General features: G+C 41.0%; 1 protein-coding gene across 5 annotated transcripts in view; it reads left to right on the forward strand.

The window, feature by feature from the left end:
• The first annotated feature begins 9626 nt into the window (after nucleotides 1-9626).
• Nucleotides 9627-23536, forward strand: part of GRIA3 (glutamate ionotropic receptor AMPA type subunit 3) — a 147088-nt gene continuing 133178 nt past the window's right edge. For 3 of the 5 annotated variants that reach the window (XM_069015330.1, XM_069015326.1, XM_069015328.1), the window contains exons 1-2: nucleotides 9728-9905; nucleotides 10749-10907. In XM_069015330.1, the coding sequence (XP_068871431.1) occupies nucleotides 9815-9905; nucleotides 10749-10907 (250 nt within the window). In that variant the 5' untranslated portion in view covers nucleotides 9728-9814. Of the gene's footprint in view, nucleotides 9906-10748; nucleotides 10908-23536 lie in introns of all 5 variants that reach the window. The other 2 variants (XM_069015327.1, XM_069015329.1) reach the window with 1 other exon arrangement.

Here is a 23536-nt window from a genome sequence, read left to right on the forward strand (position 1 = left end):
TGCATGTATCTATTTTAGAAGATCATTACCACCTTATTTGAAATGTATCATAATCAAGGCATATGTAAGTGTAAAGTTATGGGGACCAATGACTGTTTGTAAATATGAGAACTACAGGAATAATCTGTTATGAAAAACATTTCATCCTGAAAATATGCAGATATTTGTTGACTTTCAGTTCATTATTGTGAAAAGTATGGAAAAGGCATTCACCGAGAACAAGTGAAACAGCTGGATTCTGGTCTTGTTTTAAATACAAATATCAGCACTTACTAACTTCCCAATGTCATCTCCAATGTGAAATAGCTCTTTTAGCCTGAGCAAAGCTCATGCTGCAATTGAGGAGGCTGCGGCCTGAGCAGAATGTATCTGGAATACATGATCACACGCACATAGCCCTGTGCCTATGTGAAGATGTCCATCATGGCCCGATGTTTATTTGGGTTTGACAGTAGGTCTGCAGGGCTGTTTCTCAGGCTGCTAATTGTCAGTAACTGGAGTTTCTTTAAATATTGACTCATGGACTGTTCTAGAACAATTTCTGCCTTTTCTGAATTTTTTTCATCCACTGAATTATAGTGTCATCCCCAAGCCTCTTTTTCATAGTCAAGCAGGGTCCTCTCCCCAGAAATTGTATGTGAACTGCCCTGTTAGAGAATCATCACTGGGCTCATAATTATTTGTACACAGATGTGCCATTGACTGCTGACTGAACAGGAGCTGAGACAACTCCTGGCACTCTGAGCCATATTTCACAGCTACCCGTTGTATTTACAACAATGCAGCCTGCTGAGGTGACATCTCCCAGCATTCTTCTGCAAAAAGGGACAGAGCATGTGGGACGAAGGGTCATATACTGAGCAGAGGTACATAAACTGGCAGGTGGCTTCTAGCAAGAGACAAGAGGGAGATAAATGATTCAGAAACTACAGGGCCCAGGAGATGCAAATCTTGCAAAACTATAGTCATTATGGTCCAATTCACAAAGAATTAGAATAATGCCCTGTTTCCTCCTCACATAGCACAGATACTTGTTTTTCATGATCTCAGTATGTTAGTAAATCCATAAAAGAGAATATTTGTCCTCCAAACTGAATCCATAATCCAAGCAGATGTATACAGCAAACACATGACTTCATGTGCCTAAAGCCAAACTCCTCACTGAAAATTTTTGGAGTGCTGCTCTACTTAAAAGTTGAATTCAGCTCCAAGAGCAAAGCCAGGTTCAAGGTTCATGTATATTTAGGCATAAGGGATTGGGTGATACTGGTGCAATGGGGTAGCCCTAAAGCTATGAATGAGCTTGCACTGGAAACATACCCTTTGGTGCTGCTCTCATTGGATTTCACCTTTGACAGCAGAATGTTTCCCTAAAGAATAACAGAAACAAATGCTTTCCAAAAGATTTCCAGCATGTCACTTTTCATATATACTTAATACTTCAAAACCTTATAACAGCATTCCAGAAATTTACAGCACTGAGGGGACCTATTTAGCAATGCCTTTGCAGTAATCTGCTTTTTTTTTTCTTCAACTGCATAATTATGTTAGAAATAAGGAAAGCAACTGTGTATTCATAGTCCAATTTAATAGGCCCCAACACTTTGCTAAAGCACTTCAGTCAATCAGTTGGAGTTAATTATTATACAAGATTATATTGCAAATAACAGTATGTCAAAGTAATGCATAAGGTCTGCCTTGCAACACAAAAGACAGAAATTTCAAATTTAAGTCTAAAATTATGTCTTTACATTTCCTCCTTAACTCACTACATAATGCTTAAAGTATTACAGCCCCAAAGAAACCTTGTGTAAGACTGGCCACTTCTTAGTTAACCCTTATGTGATAACTGCCTGCAAGAAGGTCTTAAGGACAACCCTGAATTGTCTTTCTTTGGGGAATTTAATTAACTGGTTAATCACTGTGAAAGTAATTGTGGAGGTGGGTGCTTCTCCAAGTCAGTGTCATAACCTAGGTGCAGGAAGCAGAGCTACTGTTTCTGAAAAGGAGTGATTTTTATGTAAACAGTTTTCAAGGTAGAACTACAAGGTGCCCTCTCTGCCACTTTCTTCTTCAAAAAAAAAAAAAAAGAAAAAGAATCCATGCTCTTTTATTTTATACTTTCCAATGTATAATGAACAATAGTTTATGAAATATTTTAAACATAAAAATTCTAGTCCTTACTTTCCTGTTGTTCCCTAGCCTCCCTTGTATCGCAATACTATGGATATGTAGGAACAAAATGGGCTATTAGCTTTATTCAAAGACCATTGAAGTCAATAGAATGCTGCTTAATGAATGTAATGGTTTTTAGATTAAACTCTAGGTTACTGCATCACAAGTACCAAGGAAATAGCATCTGACTCATGGAAAGGAAGGACTTGACTTGATTTGCATTCATTGTTTTGTATTTGCTAAAAGACATAAATTATTATCTGAGATTGAGCATCTGTTACGGTTTGATGTTCTAAAGAGTTCTCTGTAGCACCAGAGGGGCCTCCAGTAGCAAGGGGAACAATCACATTTGATATCCCAAATAGTTAAAATGCAATATAACAGAAAAAATTATAACTTGAAGCAAGAAAAATTGAAGTGCTTCATTTTTTTAATTTAATCTTTTACTCTTGAAACAAGATTCTTCATGGGACACATATGCAAGTAAGCTAAACAGTAAAAACAAATATTAAATTGAAGATTATGAAATCATTTTTAAAAGAAAGGAACTAAAGCCTAAACTTTAGTCTCACAGGAGTTAGATCTAGTATATATATCACTCAAGGGTGTGCAGCCTTGATCAGAATCTTTGTGCCATGAAAAATATATTTACTGCATTTACACTGCAGAAAAGTTGAACAGAGACCATTTGCCCTACTCCACAGTAGAATTTATTTCATTGATCTAAGCTGCCTTACACTGGATTAGGATTTGATCCAGTATATTTTGAAAAGCAACAGAAACAACTGTGGGACTGTGAACACCAAATAGATGGGTGCCCCTTTCTTGACTTTGTCTGAGCCAGTTACACTGTGAAATCTGCTTTCAAATGCACTGAAATTAATGGTCGTATAAACAACAGAGCTTCATCATCAAAAGTAGGGTGCTTTAGCAACATCATGGGTTAGAGAAAGTTCCTAAAAATAGAATTCAGTGATACCTTGATGTTAGTGCTTGAGTGCTTAGCTGTTATTGAGTGTTTATGAGGACCCAGGAGAACTCAAAAAAGAATTCTAGCAGTTCACATATTCAAGAGCAGTTTCAGGATAAACTGCTACTAAAACAACATCTAACAGATGATAATAAAAAAATACCTCTTTTCCTGTAAATCAGGTCTGTAGACTCCTTGGGACACTTCTGGGCTACTTCTGAAGAATCTGCAAAGAGTAATTAAGGATAGTAAATCTATTGCCAGTCAACTTAAGTTTGCTATATAAGGACAACTGCATATCTTCAGCTTAAGACTCTTCAAATTGATATAAGGTGAGAATTGCTATTACAAAACACTTCTGCAATTGTGGGGGCTTTTTTGCTTCTTATGCCTTCTGTTGTGCTGAAAAAGCAATCAAACAGGCAGCCAGTTTTATGCTGTAATTATCAAGACCCAGCACAATTGCTACAAGGTGTGACTTACAAAACCAAACAACTTTTAATTAGGAATGGAAGTTTCATAAAGCATAAGAACACTTTTGTTAACATTGGCTATATTGTTAATATAAGATATTTTTAAATAAGCCAGTGGGTTTCTGAAGGATTTGCTTTTCTCCCGAACACTGCAGATTATTAGAACCATGTTGTTATTCACATCAATCTAAGTGTACAACTGTAGCCACCTTGTACTCTCAGTTCACCTCACTGAAATAATTGAAACAAATCATGTTGGATGAAATTCATCTCTGTGCAGATGGACAATGCAAGTTCTTCACAATATGACAAAGTATGATTTAAAGACACTGTATTAGATCTTTCAGTATACAGGGATCAAAATTTCCAGCCTATGGGTTACACTGCAATGTTGCAATAGGATATCTCCCTCTTCCTATGATTTTTCTCTATTGCCTTCTCAGATTCTGGACTGTAAATTCCCTGTACTGACAGTTTGCTATCATCCTTGGTGGTTTTCTTCCATTTCTTACCTTGTTAGACCTCGAGCTGCTGTAGGAATTGGATGGTAGGCAGGTCTCCAAGTGAGAGGGATCAAAAGGTCTTAAATTACCAGGTCCACTCATTCTTACCATGAATGCTGTATGCACCTCTTTCTTCTGAGGAAATGCTTTCTTTTCATAGCAGTTACATGAGGAAATCTTTTCACATTCAAAGTGATATTTCTTGGGCAGTGACAAAGCAAGGGAGAGACCTTTATAACTACCAGACTGCTGGTTTAGGGGAGGGTAGGAACCTCTGTATGATCAGGTGGAAAAGTCATAAATCCTTAATCCTCCAGTGAAAATTTTAAATTCTTTTTGTCTAAACATCTATTTCTAAGAATCTATGTGCTGTTTTGCAAATATGTTTTCATTAGAAGACACTGCTGCAGATTTGAGCTGAGATGAGATGAATTATGGTAATATACAAATGCACACTGGTAGGAAAACAGACTTGATCGGCAAACAGTCATCTGAAGTGATTATTCACTACTTAGATATAAACTGCATTCTCTTTAAGAAGAATATATTTCAATAATTATATACAAAAATTAAATATTCAGTGGTCAGATGTTTCACAATTGCAATGGGTATGAATTGATATAACTCACAAGATTGCTTGAAAACTTGTATTCATAGGTATAAAATAAAAAGAGAAAGAGGATCCACTTTATTAATAATATATAGGGGATACCACCACATTTTTATTTGATTTACTGCTTCCTGATGTAATAAATATAGATGAGCACAGCAAAGTACAGGTTTAAGTAAGAATTGCAGGGTTGTGTTATGCCAGTGGTGCCTAGTGTACAGTTAATCGGAAAGCAGAAGGTAATATAAATTGTTTCTGACATTATGGGACTATAATAACACTACATTTCCACCAGCTTCATAGCTCTTAGAATTAGAAGTATGTATCCTGAAGATACCACAAACCCAAGAAATATGAAGACATTTGTCCATACTGACTGTTTCCACATTTGTGTCTTAGTTGTGCAATTGTAATAGATATAGGTTATTACTGTTACAGTCCATGTTCAGTTCTGATAAAAGTTGCTGGATTAATTTGCTTCCACTACCTAAAGTTGAATTAGATTCCAGTAATGGAGTAATGACTTTTATTTATGAACAAGTTTCCTCTTTGACCCTGTTCCTATACAAATCTTGATCATCCTTCCATGTACTAGAACATATTACTATGTGCCAGACCCAATTATTCTGCCAGGATGTATTGGGTACAATGCGAGCTCCGATGATGGGGTAATAAACCTACTACACATCTCTGTGGTTCTAGGATTTCACCTGTTAACTGTTCTTAGGAAAAACGAATAACAACAAATCAATGATTCAAGTAGTCTCTGAACCTGTCTCTAAAACTAACCAGCAAAAAATAACTTTCAGAGAACTTTAGACATACTGTAAACTCTCATCATGAATAAAAGGAGTAAGTCTTTCTTGAGGCAGCAAGGAACAGCTTTTTGCCATGAATTCTGAATATTAATCCCTACAGCATTTTACTAGATAGTCTAATGCATTTACTCTGCTAATTCACATAAAATTTCCAACTTTTAAAAACAATTATTTTTGCCAAGAATATTGTGTAGAAGACAGCTTTATAGATTAGCTGTAAACTGCACAGCAGAATATTTGTTAAACTGTCTCTCGTCTGCAGCTTTCTAATTTCATTTTATGTCTCTGTTATTGCCTGGTAATGAAAGGTAAACAGGAGAGCTTCAATAGTTTGTTCCATGGCCACTCATAATCAGATCTTCACTAGATGTCCTTTTGACCTGTTTTCCAAAATGTATGAAGCTGTAAGGTCTGTATTCATTTTCCCTCTTTTGACACCGTACTTTCCCCTTGACTTCTGCTATCTGTAGTTTCATCTTGTCTCTGAATCCCTTTTCATCTTCGCTTCTGTCTCTCCCCACTATCACTCTATCTGTTAACTGTCTATTGTAGAATTAATCCATTTAGCTAATCAAAATGCTGACATTGACATAAAGTTTGGTTACTTGTGTGTCCTTTGCTTTTATGAAGAAATAACTGGTTTAAACAAGCAAACAAAAAAAGGTGCAGGACACGTTTGAGAATACATTTATTAGCTATTATGACATGATTTGGTTCACATTGGGAGAAACACAATGATTGCTAGAATCTCTCTGCCTGAGCTTTCTTGCAATTAGAAATAGGAATACAAAAATAATAAAGTCAGCTTAGTGCAGTTAAGCTGAAGCTTCAGCCACAGAATCCTGCTGTAGATTCTGCCATGACTTTATGGTAACATTATGGGTTTAGCTCAGTAACATCAGAAAGCACAGTGAGAACGCTGTGTCCCAAATTCCATAACATTTTTCTAATCCACTATTAGACATTACAATGAGAACACATTAGCTAATTATAAATCATTACCTTCTCCTGCTCAGGTAGATACTCTGAATCCCCAGTGTCCCAGAACACTATAAATCATCTAAACATGAAGCTTGATTATCCTGCAAAATCTTGGTTGTATTTAGTAAGGGAAGGTTTGGGAAAGCATCTGGTATGACCTCAGTTACCATGGAACTCATTAATTCAAGTCACTGAGCATCCCTAGCAAAGTATATAAAATATTTCCATGGCATTGATATTCACATAAAGGCAAGTAATCTGCCATTTTATCCCATGACACACTGGGTTCACTATAAGAAAGACAAACTTGCATGAGGTCTCTGGATTTCTCCAAAATCCATATGGAATGGCTGCTGTGCCATTTGTATCTGCTAATCATGCTATAAAGCTAACTGCATAAGCAAAAAAGCAAACTGTATATTGCAAATGCTAATGAGAATAATAATAACAACATGTAAGGGGCTTCAGAAGGAAGAATGCAGATGACAATGAAAATTTGTCTCAGCACAGATAGATTTTGGATCACCACAAGACTGTCCACTTGTAGATCAGGCTGTGAAGCACCATTTTATTGGAGACTCGGTATCCACCCTGCTGGCAGTGTGTGAGACTGAGACTCTGACACATGCCACGTTCATTTATGGCTATTTTATCTCCTCTCTTGTTCTAACATCTATAATGTTAAATATAATTTCTTTCATAATTTTTTTCAGTGCACCATCAGCTGCCAGTGTGGCAGGTGGCAGTCAGCCTGCAATACTTAGCTGCAGGGATGGAGAGAACTTCACAAGAGCAAGTGAACAGAAAGAAAGTAGGGCCGCTAGCAAAGGACACCAAAAAAAAAGAGGACAGTAGGACTTTGTAGAGAATGCATTAGAAATAGGCTGGAGGTGTGTAGAATAGGAAAAGGTATGTAGTTTGGAACAAGACAGAGAAATTATTTGCTAAGAGGAATGTGCTTCTGAAAACTATCCTTAATGTCTAAACTTCCTGTGCCTGTCTGTAGCTTTCAGATCTGCTATCCTTACCAAAGGACATTTGGGAGCAGAGTGCTCTACAGCAAAGCCGGGCTGCTGCTCAAGATGCTAATTCTGGGTCTGAAACTTCCTTGTTAGGTGAGCTGGGCCAGTTGCTTTCCCTGATTTTTAAATTTTACATTTGTAACAGAAGAATATAATCATGCCTCATGAGGCTGCTTACAGGAATTCATAGGTAGTATGTGTTGGGGGCTTTAAGCTTGAGGAGTGCTATAGATATAATCATGGACCTTATACCCCACCTGTCCCTACAGATAACCATTTCTTTAAAAAGAGAGATGAAGTGACAATAAATAGGGATTATTACCATCCACCCTGAGGCCTGATCCCTACTCCTGCCTCTACTGGAACAGTCTCCATCTTCTGGGCATGATTCTCAAAGGAACACAACATGTAGCAACCACTGCATGCACCTCGGAGTGAGCAGGTGTTATACGTATGTCATTAAAAGCATATGTTACACTCCTGCATCATGACTGTAGTGCCCTGCTCTTTACCTTTGGCTTCCTTCAAAAGTAGTGGTTTGAATCTCTGATGTTGTTCATTAGCATTTGTAGAGTAACCTGCAGCAATCTTCAGTCTTACACCTTGACTACTTACATGATGCTGCAGCCAGTGGCACTGGTTGATTATTTTACAAATGCAAAGCCAACTGCATTTGATGTTATCCCTAACTGAACTGAACATCTACCCAACCAATGCCACAGTCTAAGATTAAGATAAAAAACGAAGCAGAGCAGCACTGAGGTAAAGTGACCTGCTGAAAGCAGAGGAAAAGCAAATATTAAGGGAAGAACAGCCTTTGCTGAGCCTATGAGATGGACAACTCCACCTAGTATTGCTTTTCTGTCTCCATTTTGTACAGTTTTTGTGAGCCCCAAAGTGGCAAAAAGAAAAGCACTGCAGAATCCATACGGTGAAGTGTCAAGGGGATGGGTGCAAGATTACAGAGCACCTGACTCAGGCAGACACAGCAGCTCCCTGTGGATACGCAGGCAAGGGGTGTCTCAGGGCTGATGTTCAAGACACACGGGATGTCCGTCACCCATCCCCCTGCGGCCACCAAGTTGGCCCTGCTGGTGTTCTGTCCTGGAGCAGCTCATCAGCTGACACATAAGTTCTGTCTTTTCCCAGCACCAAGGATGAAACAGGGAGACTTAATACGAGTTCCTTCCTTTAGAGGAGGTTGGGGAGGACCTAACATTCCCTCGTGTAGGATTAAACTCTTGTCTTTCTTCACGGCACTGTGGGTGGATGATGCTTGCCTGCTGAGGCGCTGGCACTGGAGGAAGGATGGGGAGAACTCGGGCGCAGGGCCGGCAGCACGGTCCCTCGGCATCCCTTGCTGTGGCCCTTTCCAGCCCTCCCTGGGCAGCCCCAGCACTCACGTCTCTGCCCAGCCCTCTCCCCTAAGGCGGGGCCCAGCGGCAGCCGCCTGCCCCGGCCCTCACCGGGCCTCTCACCCCCGGCCCCGAGCCGCCTCTCTTGCCTCCCGGGCCCCAGTCCTGGGGCGCCCGCACCGCCCACCGGGCACGGTCACAGTCACGGGCACAGGCAAGACCCGACCGCCTCCCCATCACCCCCGGCCTCCTCTGCCGGCCCCGGCTCGGCTCGGCTCGGCTCGGCTCCCCGCCCCTCCTTCCTTTCCCCGCTCCCTCCCCCGCCCGCCCACAGGCGCACGCACCGCACTCTCTCTCACACACACGCGCGCACACACACACACACACACACACCGAGCCGATGCAGCTTTAAAGGGGCAGCTGCAGCCCGGGGGCCGCCCCACGTGAGGCCGGTGCGCTCCCGTCGACCGCAGCCCCGAGCAGTGAGCCGCGGCCGGAGCCGCCGGGGCTGGGCGGGCGGGCCGAGCGGAGCGGCGCGGCTGCCAGCCCGTCTCACGCCAAGTTTGATCGATAACCCCCTCCCGGCCCGGGCGGAGCAGCCTCGGCGGCTCCGCTACCCACCATCTTTGGGGGAAGTCCCTGCGCTGGGGGGGGCTGCTGGAGACGGGGGAGAAAGGCAATCTCGCAGCCAATGAGCCCTGCCAGGCTGGGGTGAAGACGAGAGCAGAGGGATTTGGGGAAGGAAAGGAAAGGAAAAAAAAAAAAAAGGAAGAAAGGAGGGAGACCATCCTCCCCACCACCTCCGCCAGCATCGCCACCACCGTTGACACCGCTCCGAGTCTCCAGTTGCGCCCATGCCTGTGCCGCCAGTTTCGGTTTAGGGGCTGAACCGCAGGGGCTGAAGAGAATGGGGCAGAGCGCGCCCCGGACCCTCCTGCTGCTGCTGGCGGGGCTGCTGGGGGAGGCTCTGGCGGGGTTCCCCAACACCATCAGTATAGGTAAGCGCCCGCCGCGGCACCGCGACCCGCGCCTCCCCCGCCAGCCGGGGGGAAGTTGTGTGGAGGGGAGCAGGGGGCGAGCCCGGGCGCCGCGGGGAAGGAGCCAGCCCTGCTCCGCTTCCTTCCCCTTGCTGGGGGCGAGAGGCAGCGGCGGTGCCCGGGCTGCGCCGGCGGGCGGCTGCGAGCGGCGCCTGGCTGCCCGCACCGCTTCGAGCGGCGGGGATCGGGTCCGCGCTCTGCGGAACCGTGCCCTGGAGCAGTGCATCCCGTGGAGCACATAATGTGAGAGAGTCGTGGCGTGAATCTGTAGCGACGTGCTCGAAAGCCGGGGCCGAGCGAGCCGTGAGGCTCAGGGCAGCGAGTGAAGCGGGAGCTGTTCCCTGCCGTCCCTCGGAGCATCCTTTCCCTCGGCCGCGCTATCGCTCCACCAGACCGTGAAACGGCACGTTTGCCGCGCCGGACGCCGCCGTGTCCCCGCACATAACTACAGTGGCGATATTTCGGTAGTCTGGACAGGATTTAGGAGTCACGGTTCCCCAAGTTAGACTTTTAAATCTCTGTGTGGGCATCCGTGTAGAAGTGGCCTGGTTTTCAAGGTGCACCTGCAGCTCCAAGCGACTCTCATTGCTCAGGGGGCACCTGGATGTGGTGTGTGGCTTTAAAAGCCTAACTTTGGACTTGGAATATGTATTTCATGTAGGTGCTCTGTCAGAGTTACGTGCTCAGGTTCAGCCTGCTCCTGTTCATTCTCTCCTGCAGTGTGCAGCATGCAAATGTAACTTATTGCCATTGTTTCTCCTCAGAATTAAGTCTGAAATACCTTTCCCTTTTTTCCTGTCCTAGGTGGACTTTTCATGAGGAACACTGTTCAGGAGCACAGTGCATTTCGATTTGCTGTGCAGTTATACAACACAAACCAAAATACCACAGAAAAGCCCTTCCATTTGAACTATCACGTAGATCACTTGGACTCTTCCAACAGTTTTTCAGTGACAAATGCTTGTAAGTAAATACCTGGTTTTAAAAAATATATTTATTTGTTATCTATCCTTGCATTCAGTTCCTTCCTGGTAGCCTAGAGTTCTTGGTCGTAGTGCAACAAATGTGTGAAGTGACTGGCAGTTTAATAGGTTTGCAGTATTATATGGAACTCAGGAAAAGTTCTCTCCCACTCCATCCCCTTAGTTTTGTTTTTCAGGAAAACAACCATGTTGTTGATACAGCAGTGCTGTGTAGCTGCAATCAGTGAATTGCTGCTGAAGTAAGATCCCTTTTCTGTTGAGGCTACAACCTAGCCATGTGAAAAGGCATAATTTCAAATAATACTATGTAGGGAAAAACCTGAAACAACTGTTTAGAAGTGACCTTGAGGGGAGAAAGCTAGAGGGGCTTGCTTGCCTCATCTGCCTTGAAATACTGAGTTGTTTTCTTAGAGTGAGAGTCCTGTGAAAAGCTGGGGAGACTGTAAACTGACACATACCGTTATTGCTGAGGGGAGAGAAAATGGAATCAGAATGTTTGGCATCACATTACGAGAAATAGCTCTGCACAAGCAATGCACACGTGTAATTTGAGCTTTTATTAACAGAAGATGCAAAATAGAACTTTGAATATTGCTAATGTGGTGTTAAAACGCAAAATCTCTTTCAGAAAGACTTGTGCATGTTCTGCATTTTAAAAAGCATTCCTTTACCAGTAGTAGTTCCTGGATATTTGTTTTACTGATGTATCTAAATTCGGTCCTATACAAGTTTTATTGTAAACCTTTGAAAATGAAAGGAGTCCTCTTCCAAGGTAGCTGATGCACTTTGCAGTGTGGAGATATATGTCTGTACATGATCTAAAGGACCGCTGAATGCAATGTACCAACTTCGCATTATGAAAAGGTTTCCTCTCACAGTTTGCAGGTTTATACTCACAGTATAAAATGATCAAAGAGGAAGCATTGTACTAAAATAATGAAGTACTGGAGTACAGAAAACTAGTTTTGTTTGCTTTAAAACAGTTCTGTGTTTTGAATAACTTATTTATTTTTTTATTTGCAGGAGATAGGATAGTTCTTACATTCCTGTCCCACTCTATATTCTGAGAAAGTTGATGGTTAAAAAATATACAATAAGGAAATATTTGGACAAATTTTGGATTGATATTCTAACATATCCCCCATGTGACTGCTTCTTGGTAGTGCAGTGTTACACGTTCCAAAGGGCTTTGAAGTAGGACCTTTAAAACTTTTACGGGGGGTTAATTATATAATATACAATAAAAATATTTGGTAAAGTGGAAAAAAATGGTAGATAAAAGTGTGTTTCTACTTTGCATCTTATGTTGCTAATCCTATCCAGCCTCAACAGCTCTTACAACCAACATCAGACTATTAATCCTTAATCAGTGTAATCCCTTCAAGAGGCTGTATCTCAAACACAGCTTCCTAAATATCAATTATATGGATTTAAACTAAATACATTGAACTGCTTGGGTGATTAATTATTAATTTTTTTTTAAAAGTTGTTACCAGCACGTCTCCCACCAAGTCAAGTGACCCACAGACTTGTTTAGGGGCAGTCAGTATATTTAGTCAGTGTGCTACTCATCTTCTGACATCTAATGATTTTTGTCAATGCTTATTAAAAGTTGTGGCAATTTTAGTAAAGTGAGATGGTTTTCTGTAGTACAGGGCTGCATGTTCCAACACCCGTATTACCAATATAGTAACATTGGGAAAACTTAAATATCTGGAGAAACTGTAGACCAAAGAGTATGAACCTACAGTAACCTATTTAAAAGCAGAAGATGTGAAAAAAGAAACAGACGAAAGAAATTGAAAAGGTGACCTTGTCTATACCGTGTCAACCATCTTATAATACTGTTGATAAGAAAAGAATATGGTGAGTCCAAGTCACCAGTCATAGGCTTCAGTAGCTCAAAATATAAAAAACCCCATCAGAACAGTTGTTCTTTTGAATCTGGTGCCAATTATCGTTGAAAGTCGAACACTTATGTGTATCAATGCATTAGGATGAATTAATAGCTCCTCACACTACCATACCAAAATTCCAGCCTTTAACCACATCCTTGCTTCCTAGTGGAGTGGCAGATAATTTCAGTGTGGTGCTATATCCATGAAGGAATTCTTTCCACAACATTTTTACCTCACTTGGAGATAAGCAAGTCTCCAGTGCTGTCACACAGCCATTTGATCAATATTTGCAATTGGCAGGGTTCCATAGGAGAGAAACCTGCAGTGACTCTGCCTGCCTTCACTGGGGAGGAAGGCTGGGGCTGACTTTGTGGTGGGATAGGTACAGGAGCTGAGGGGAAATTGAAGAAAGGAGCATGTGTAGCCTGAGCCTAGTGCCTGTACTAGTCAGTACATAAAATAATACTTTTCATTCTCCTTTGCATTGATTTGTGTGATAGCAACTGTAGTAAGTGTTCGTGTGTGCAGGGATTGAGGGGGCCTCTGCTCAGAAAGGCTTACGTTCTTACTGTACAGCTGCACATCCCGCTTGATGCAATCTGGTGCATTCCAGAGGAGAAAAAAACCTCTTCTGAAGTATTCTCATGAGCCTGAGAAAAATAGCCCACCTCTGGTACGGCAGATTTGGCAATATCCCAGCATGGGAACAAACTTGTTTAGAAGCAAAAGAAAATTCCTGCCCTAAGCCCCTCCCTCTCATTCCTTTTTCAGTTAAATGATGCATAATCTGATTTATGTACATGTATTCCCTGCTTCACTGCTAGCACCAAGCCTCTCTCTGTATATTTAATTTACACATATTCATACAGTATTTATCCACTCTGTATTTATCTGCCCACTTATTTATTTAGCTGTATGATATCTTAACAGAGAACAAATGCAAACACAGATGAAAATTCCAGTGTATTTAAAGGTGAATTGAAGTTTATCTGTTGGCTCTAGGGAAATTATTACGTCTCTTAAAATATGCAGCTTTTTGCTATCAGTAGAAACAGAAAGCAAACTAACATGACCTATGAATGTATAAAATCAAAACCATGTTATATTTTCTTTAAAAATGCTCATTTAGGGAGTGAGCTAGCTTTTTCAGAATAATATGAATATAACAACCCAAATATATAAATTTTTCACTGAAGCAATATGTTCCATGCATTTCTCATCATCTCTGGTGAAGGATGTTAGTGTTAATGTTGAATTGTGTGTATAGTTCTGTAGATCACATTCCCTAGAAATAACCCATGTCTGTCGGTCTGCTCTGCACTTGTAGTGCACTATACTAACACTGCTCCAGCCTCTGCAGTGTCAGCTCATTAGCACACAGATCTCATATTCCCTCTCTGCACTGTCATTGCAAAAAATTGCTGTTGTACACCTTTACAGCCAACAAATATGCCCTTGCCTTTTGTACAATTTTCAAGAAATATTTAGAAAAGTAAACTAAACCTTATGTATAGTCTCCCTTGAATTTCTCAAATGAAAGCATTTTTTAATGAAAAGCATAGTTTTCATTAAAATCTGTTGATCATGTAATGATAGTGGTGGGATGTATGTGGATGAAAAGGGGCTGTGATTGTAGAATCTAATTAATCTACAGACAGATTCCATCTCTCCGTTAAACCTAATCTATGAGCTGCAAATTCTTGTCCCATTAATTTTTCTGAGTTTTTTTCTTATGTATCTTTTGAATCCAGAAGGCTTTTTTTATTTTACCAAATATTGATGGGAAGTGGTTTTTTTTTTTTTTCATGAGCACTCATTTTTCAAGAGACAAAAAAAAAAGAGGGAAGATGCAGACGTGCTAACCTTCGGCTGCTAAAATCCTGTAGGTGGTTGTATGGGCACTTTCTTGAAGGGGTCTGATTTCAGACTTACTTATAAAAATTTACTTTAGCATCCTTGCAGTCCTTGTGTTTAATCTTAAACATTCAGCTTGGGAGATTTTAATGGAAAAAGTGCCTGTTCATTGTTGCAGAAAATGATACCTCAGGACTAGTAGCAGACAGTTTTTCCAGTCGAACTGTGTTACTCCCTTTCCTGAGGCACAGGTGTGGGGGTGTGTATGCTCACACGCACCCTCACTCACACTCGTGCACACGCGCGCGTTTTCTTTAGGTGCTGTTCAGCATTTCTTTTTGCCAGTGGGCAGATAATTTGCTTCCCTTGCATCTGTGCACTCTTTGGCCAGCTGGCAAAGGACACTGATGCTGCAAGTGGTCGGCTCCCTTCTGCCAAAAGCATAAGCATGTGTTACTGAAAGTCTTGCCAACTTTGGACCATGTACTGGTGGTTTTGTGGGAGCAGCGAGCACAGGGGAGATGCCTAAATTCTCCCAATGTGGAATACACTTTGGTTCCTCCAGTGTTCTGTGGTAAAACACCTGGAAATGTGCTTTCTACACAACTCTATTCATTACCGGCCACTGAAAATGCGTTTTATGCTGCAGAATGTGCTCAAGTATCGTGTGTTACTGCTGTATGACCAAGAAAAGCAGCTGGCTTCAGTTTAGGGGTCAAAGCTTTTGCATTATTTGGTCTAGGTTGAAATGTGAAAGGTGTGTTCCAACTAAAGTTTGTTTCCATTTCATGGTAGAGCATATGATTTGTCATTAAACTCAATGTAATCTCAGTGTTAGCAGAAGGAACCATACCACTTTCAAACTATGTTTTATTATTTCTTAAATTAATTTGAAAATAAGCTTACTCTCTCTCCTCTGCTGCATACATAACACTGATGTACTGTTTAGATGTTAGGGTTCCATTTAACTCACACAGTAGAGATGGAAAAAATATCTTGCGTGGATGGACACTTTTTTGAGAAACTCTGAGTTCACTGAACGAATAAAGAGTAAAGCATGGTAGAGAGTGCCATTTACTTGTTTAGTTTTGGAAAGATTTTGTGCAGATGCAGACATGAAATTGTTCACTTTTCCTATATAGCAGTGGGCCTGGAGGACCTATGGGGCTATCAGGATGGGTTGGAGAGCTGCTGATTAACTACTTCCCATGAAATGTGTAACAGAGGTAGTTTATCTCTGGGAGGAAATGGAGATGCCATGGTGGGAAACTAGCCTGTGACAGAAGCTTTTAACAACAACAAAAAAGCCCCACAGTTTTGTTGAAGGCTGGTTCGGGAGCTTGTCCAAGAGCTGCTGAAAACAGCAGGTTTCTTTCCTCTGGGTTCACTGTGTTCAGTGTCTGGGAGGTGGGAGGCCATCCTACTGCCAGTGTAGGACTGTTATGCAAGAAGGTGTGAAATGAGAGAGCTGATGTATTTTCAGTGTTTATTGTCACAAACCATCAATTTAACATTTTCCACTTAAAGTACATATTTTGTCATCACCAATTTTAGAATGCTAATTTTGATTTAGTTCAGCATCCTTAAAATGTTTTAGAATATGTTATTTTTAAAACAGCAACAGTTTGGTTTCAAAGTTCATTTCAAACCAAGCCAACCTATGTAAATGAAAACCTGTGTTCATTTATTGTGAGAAAGGTGTTACACGAATTGGTATTGGGCATTTAAGTTACAGCCTGAGCAGTACTGAGAGCAGTACTTTCTGTGCTTCTGGAGAGCAGAGATCACTGGAAGGCCATGACTCCCTTTCTAGGGAAGCTCATAAGGCAGCCTAAAAACTCTGTACCTATTGTCAGGAGGTTTGCTATATGAAGGCATTTAGTTCCACTGGAACAATGTGGTGATGTAAAAACAAAAATTTAGAAATTATTGATCTAGATTAAACCACTTCTTGTGAAACTGTGATGATCACTGCAGTGAAGCAATTTCCAAATTTCATCCACGGAGATTCTTTCATTCTAAATATGTATGTGTTATATTTCCTGTCAGAGCCAGAGGCTTCACTCTGTTGTATCACCTGCTTTATATTATTGTTGATCTTCAGAATATCAGATGCCTTTGAAACTTCAAATTTGAAGTAATTTTTGAGTTTTCATGTGCAGTCATCTGATGGAGGCTCCAGAGTAGACACTCTGTTCTGCTGATTGTAATCATTGCAGCTGGACACTAATAACTACCACACAGCCTCACAGTACACACTCTAGCCTGACTCTACTGGGAAGTTTGGAGATATTTCTATATTACCACATACAGAATGCAGAGTTCATTTATTGGTGCACAGAAATGTGTGAAGTATTCAAAGGCAGTGAGTGCCCTTTCAGCTGATCTTACAAAGATGTAACTATTAGTGGTGAAACTATTGTATATGCACAGAGCAAGAGAGAAACAGGTGATAGGGTTTCTGTGTAAAGAGAAAGAGTGAATGTAGGAACGAGTTACGTCAGTGAATCCACCGAGCAGTCACTCCTGCATATCCTTGCCATTGTGTCTGAGGCGCTGGATCTGTTTTATCATCTTAACTGTTTTTAAAATAGCAAGTGGCAATATGCAATCCTGACACAAACACTACACAGGAGGCACAGAAGCCCTTATGCATGAGGATCAATCTGCAGAGACACAGTGCTGTGGATAACTTGCCCAGGCACTTGTAGAAAGGGTGAATTGCTCTCCGGGAATGGATAATAGCCCAGGTGAGCACTCTTCTGCTGGAATGGAGCAACCTATCTGGTCACTTGTATGTAATTATTTTGCCAGACTGTTTGGATGTTTCAGATACACTGAAAGTTTATTTGCTTGGTTTGTTTCAAGTGCAATTTACATGTTTGTTTTCAGACCACTTTTAACTTAAGTGATTGGCTGTGGATGCTTGGTCCTGCCCTTGTGTTGGGCTGGTATGTGCTAGAGTTTATTCAAATGTAATGTTTGAAATTCTGGTCAAGAATTTAAAAAAAGATGCAGGGCTGCATGGGGACTTCACTGGCTAGAGAGTTTTTTAGTAAAGGGACTGTCTTTAAAATTATATGTGGCTATCTACGTAAGAGGTAGCTAGTCTCTGATGGTGTACAGTTTGTGCATACTCCATTTTGTGTATACTTCATTATTTTCACACGTCTTTCTTCTGGGCTGATATGTGTAATGGTGCTTGCTGATTTCACCATGGGTAGTTTTGTCACATGCAAACAAGCATTTGGGCCTGGCCTATCTGGTAAAGAGACTGAACTTGGGAAATGGTGGAATCCTCTGGTGGCTCATAGCATGATTTAGAGTAAGTTGATTTGTCCTTTTGGTAGCACAGTTTTGCTATCTCTTATACAAGGACAGTAAAATTTACCTCTATCTCACAGGTACTGCAAGGCTGTTCTCAGTAAAAAACTTGGAGAGCTTAGGCTAACAGCATCATCTTTGATTCATTGATCACTTTTTCCACTTCCTAAGAAAAAACAAACCCAAAACCAAAAAACAACCAACAAAGATGAAAAAAAAACAAAAGAAAAAAATCCCCACCAAAATCCAGCCTACTTTTGATCCTATTGAAAGATGAATTGAAATTGGCAATTACAAATTTGCTGTCCTTACTGTAAGAAGATGTTCATTCCGCTGATGGACCTGGGAGAACGTGTCGCAGCTGCACAGCAAGCCAGTCTATCACTTGGTAAAGGAGGAATTTTCAGGTCTTTACCTGAAGTAAGCAAAGCTGTTGGAGAGAAAAGAAATCTAATATTGGAAAGTTTTTTGTCTCCTATGCCCTTTGGGTCTTTATAGTAGGTATGGTCCATCCTGCTGCAGCACAGCATATGCCCAATTCTTGCCTACCTGACCCCACACTCAGACTGCTTATTTGAGTGATGGCAGAAAGACCTGTCTTTACTAGAAGTGCTGCTGTCTGTTGATTTCTCCCAGTGAGGTGTGTAAAATGTGCTCTAATCAGTATCTCACAGCTGCCAGCTTTTCCAAGAGATGTGCAGTAGTGCATTTCAGGGGTTGCTGCCTCCCGTGATTTCTTTGTCTCATTTCCATTTCAGAGATCTTAGTCCAAGATAGGTGCTGCAGCCTGCTTAGTGAACATGATCAGGTCTTGTGGATCACAGGGTTGCTACATCATGACACACATCTTGATTTGTCTTTGTTCCCTGCAGTGCATGCTAAATTACCCAAAACTTTTTGGTGGTTGTCATTGTTGTCATTTGTGTTTTTCTTCTGTGAGGGAGCTGCAGGGGGAAGATGGCTTGGGGAGAAATAGTAATGGGTAAATTTTTTCACGTGATGAACTTTTTCTAGTCTTCCTTCAGGAGAACATGGTGAGACACTGATTTTTACCAGCTACAGAGGTTTTGTCTTCTTAGACTTTACCACTTTTGTCGCCAAGTTTGAATTCTAATGAAGTCTGCTGGTCAGAAAACTCAAGTTCACATGCATTCTTTTTTTCCCAGCAGTTAGATGAGAACTAATTAGTGTCTATTGATTTGCAAAGGACTGACCCCAAGTCTAACCCTGCATTGAATCAAAACTGTTCAGGGGATTCTAAATTGTCTAGCAAGTTTAATGTACTCACCCATCTTTCTCTGAAGTGTTTGTGCAGTGGTCAAGTAGCATCTCCAGAGTGGCTTCACTACTGTTGTGGAATATGTGAAAAGCACTTGGACATAAGGAAATGCTGAATGAGCAAACATTCTGCACAATACCTACTATCCAACTCTGAATTTCTTTTTAAAAACATTGCTTTTTGTGCCTATTTGCTTATGACTTCTTGATGAATAGAAAATAGTGCTAAAGAGAAAAAAGGTACATGATCATACTGTGCCAGCTAATCCTATTTCTTTCCTATTTCAGCCATGTCAGCAGAGTGATTCTCATGACTAATGATAGTTTTTATATATTTATATTGAATGCCTTGGCCAGCTCAGACCTAGTTCCTCTGTAGAACCATTATCCCACTGTTCTATGCATCCCAGAAACTAATTGTATATCCCAGAATATCATGGTGGGAAGTGATGGGAGCTATGTGACTTGCTAATCTTTCATTTCAGAGGTAATTCCAAAAATGTTTTAAAGATTTAAATTGGTATCAACCAGAAAATAGGAGAATTAAAAATAAAAGCTTTTTTTAATAGTTTCAGATTAAAAAAAAAATTACTCGGCTTCAGTTGAAGCCAAATGTTTTGTTTTGGAAGCGATGATTTCTGTTTTGTGCATTTTTTTTCCTGGTTGCAACAATTTGGTGAAGCTTATCCAAGTTAGCAAGATGTTTCTGCAGGCATCTGCCTTTTTTGGTGTAAAAGCACCTGTTCTGTCCAGTTTTTATAATGACATATAGATGATGGATGCAAATATAAAATTGCGTGTGATTTGGAAGAAGCTGTCTGCTTTTTTTCTGGGTATATAGTTCAAACTGCTTGTGATGGATTTTATGGATAGGTGACTTTTCTCAGTCAAAGTATGTATAGCATGTCTTTCCACACCATCTACAGGCAATTTACTTTATTACCTGGAGAGGCAGTAAGAAAAGCCCAAAATTGATTAAAATCTGACCAGTTAACCCTCCTGAAGTTTTCCACTACTCCAGTTTGGAACTCCAGGTGCAGAAGCTGCTTTAAAGCATGGATCAGTGTAGCTTTACTACATGCAGAGGGTAGTAAATGTCGTGAAGGTTTCTACAACTGCAGTGTTCTGTTTCAGAGATGTGTGTTCATACACATCAGACGTGCTTTGCTGACAGTTACTTTGTTCTCTATCGCTCAAAAAGAAGTTGCAAGTGGTGATACTTAGTTATGCATATCAGCAATGACCACTGGGACCTAATGTTTTAGTGCTTCATTGTTTTACCCTCAAAAAAAGAAAAAAAAAAGCCTCTGTATCCCATTCTTAGAATAAATAGGAGCAGTCAAGATATATAATGGGGTCTTCCTCTTATGTGACTTACAGCAGGGTAGATTTGGAATAGCTCTGTGAAGTCAGTAAAGGCCAAAAGCAGAGTGGTCCCCCCTGGGGTGTTCCTGGCTTTAAGTAGGGAATGTGGGTCCTGGACAGCCAATGGTTTCTTCAGAGGAGACTGAACATCTTAATCAGTAGTGCACCTTTCCTCCAGGACTGTGCAGACTCTTGACTTCAGCAACTAACAGAATACACCCCTGTGTTGCATTGCATGTATTTCCTTCTGGAACTTTGGGAAATTTAGCAAAATGATCACGTTCAGCAGTAATAAGTGTCCCTTTATAAATGATGCTGGGTATCTCAGAAGTATCTGTAATAGACTGTGTAGAGCAGAATCTGCCAAGGAAAGATTTTGTTTTTCAATTGAAACAAAATAGTGTAAATCAAATAGTCTCCAGCGAAAAGTGCTGACCCTGCTTTTAGCAGAAGTCACTTATACCATGTCTACTTTCAGATTTCTTTTTTTTCCCTTTCCCCACTACATATATTTTTTGTAGCTCTGAAGCTTTCACTACTTTTCTCTGCATCAGTTTATGTATTTTGCAATTCTTTTATGAATAGAGGCTGTGTGACATTAAAGACCGTAGACTCTTCTCTGAAATTTAACTCATTGTGTCTCTTAGGTGCTTGCATGAATAGTAATAGTCTTGACTGAAAAACATGGCACCTTTTTCTGAGTCGTTCTATAGATAATTCAAGAACAGATCTCTGGTGGAACAGGGTCTTTTGACAGAAGCATAAAGCTAACATTTTAATTTGTTTTCATCTGTAAAAACACCCTGTTGTTTTTCAGAACCTATTGTGGGTAGTGATGCTGCTAACTCCTGCATCCTGGTCAGGTTCCATCTTGGATCAGCATCAACATAAATCAGTTATTCTCCTGGAAGCTTTATTTAGATAAATTATCTGCACTTCTTGTCTTAAATTTTTACTGTGTTTTGCAGTGCTAGCCCCTGTTTCACATAAGATGCATTTGAGATTTGAGGCAATCTCTGCATGTGCTGGAGGATACAATTTGATATTAAAGTTTATTTTCCTTGCGGGCTTTTCTGCAAAGATTCTGTGCTTCCTTGGTGCTGTCTGGAGATTCTCTGTGTTAATAAGAATTGTTTTGTTAATTGATTCCAGAATCTGCTGCTCTGGGATAGTCTGCCTTAGTCAGGATCTCCACATGAATTTTAAAATGGCATCTTGGACAAAATTCTACTTTCTAGTATGTTGTTTCTAAAACTGATAATATCAGCCCAGCATATTTCTTGTATATGCTGGGTTGATTTCAGTTTATAGCAACATTCTCTATAAGGAGATTAAAATCAAAATTGTGTGTTCAGAAGCCTGGTGAAGCTATGTGTGAGATACGAATAATTTCAGTTTCTCAGAAATTCAGCTCTGTAACTGAATGTGTGTGCAGTACACTTGCAAAAAGTATCTGAAAACTCCAAAGGCAGGAGACCTTCTGCAAAATGGGTATGAGAAGGGCAAAAGCAGTTTGACAGTATCCCCTGCTATCCTGTCTGCCTCATTCCTGGATGAAAGAAGCTGTAGAAGTGTAGAGCATTAAGATCAAACCTCCTGGATAATCAGGACTGTGACTTTGTTCTGCATGACAAGAGAAGGGCCTGCAGTTCCTGCTGCTGCCTGCCTTTTCCACTGAGCCTGCCAGCAAAAGGGTCAATTAGTGCCAACTGCAGGAGTGCAGCTCCCTTACAAAGGCCTGTGTCCACTTAGAACTGTTCATTTAAGCTCTCATTATGAACTTCAGGTTAATAACAGTGAATGCTGCCACTTAATCATTTACCTGAAACTGAGAGACTATTTTACCAGTTTAGCCATCCTCCTACCTAATTCAGATGTGTTTTTGTGACTGAGTCCAACTTTAAATCTCCAGAAGAAGTGTATCATGTTGTTCTGTGATGATTACAGTTAAAGTGTGTAGAAATCTTTTGGCAATATAGAATAAAAAGTAGTAACTTTAGAATATTGATGATCAAAGCAATAAAGATTTGCAGCTTGATAAATTCACCCATTCTTAAAAGCTGGCTTTTCTTCATGAATGTCCTGCAGAAAATTTTACTTTAACAATAAAATCAAGGCTTTCATTTTAAAACAGCCACAGCCTGCCTTATTTCTCAGAGGTGTAGAGGCACTAACTGGGTTTTCAGGTTCCCCTGTTTGTCCACTGGTAAGTGAATGTTCTCTTTCCAGAGAAGTTGGTGCCATTAATCTTTTTGCTTTTGGTGGTTGTGCTGGAAACATCCCACTGCAGTGCTGGCTTAGTGTGGCTGGGTGTGCTCATTGTCATTAAACCAGCAATAAGCTTGTAAATTGGATAATGCTACAAGATGAAGATTATTTTGATTGCCAGACTTTTGAAGCTTGGTGCAGAAGCAGTTTGTTTACCTGGGTGCGCACAGATGTGCTGTTGCTTCCCTCTCAGACTGCGTTCAGAGGGCTGCAGAGCTCACCTGATGGAGTTCCTTTGGAGCATTACACACTGTGTGAAGGAGCTGAGGTGATGGCCTTGGCTCCCGTTCATGATATCTGCAGAAAAGAATTGCTGCAGTCCAGTGGTATATTGAGCTCTCTGCAGTGGTGGCTCATGGCACCACAAATCCTACCTGGAAGCCAAGGAGTGCCAACCTCTAGGTTCTTGGGAGAGCTGATCTTTCCCCTGTTTTCACTAGAGCACACACCAGGCATCTTGTAATTCTTAACAGTGAAATAGGGTAGAAAGCCTAGTAAGAATTCCTGGTGGTTAGGAGATTTTCCTGCAGAAGCAGGAGATGCGTGCCTCAGCCCAGGGCTGGTGACCCAGCAGTGCACACAGGGTCACATGCTAGGAGGCAGCAGTGGTGTTGCAGTGCTT

Source organism: Aphelocoma coerulescens, chromosome 4A (genome assembly GCF_041296385.1).
Source record: "Aphelocoma coerulescens isolate FSJ_1873_10779 chromosome 4A, UR_Acoe_1.0, whole genome shotgun sequence".
Classification (NCBI taxonomy): domain Eukaryota; kingdom Metazoa; phylum Chordata; class Aves; order Passeriformes; family Corvidae; genus Aphelocoma; species Aphelocoma coerulescens.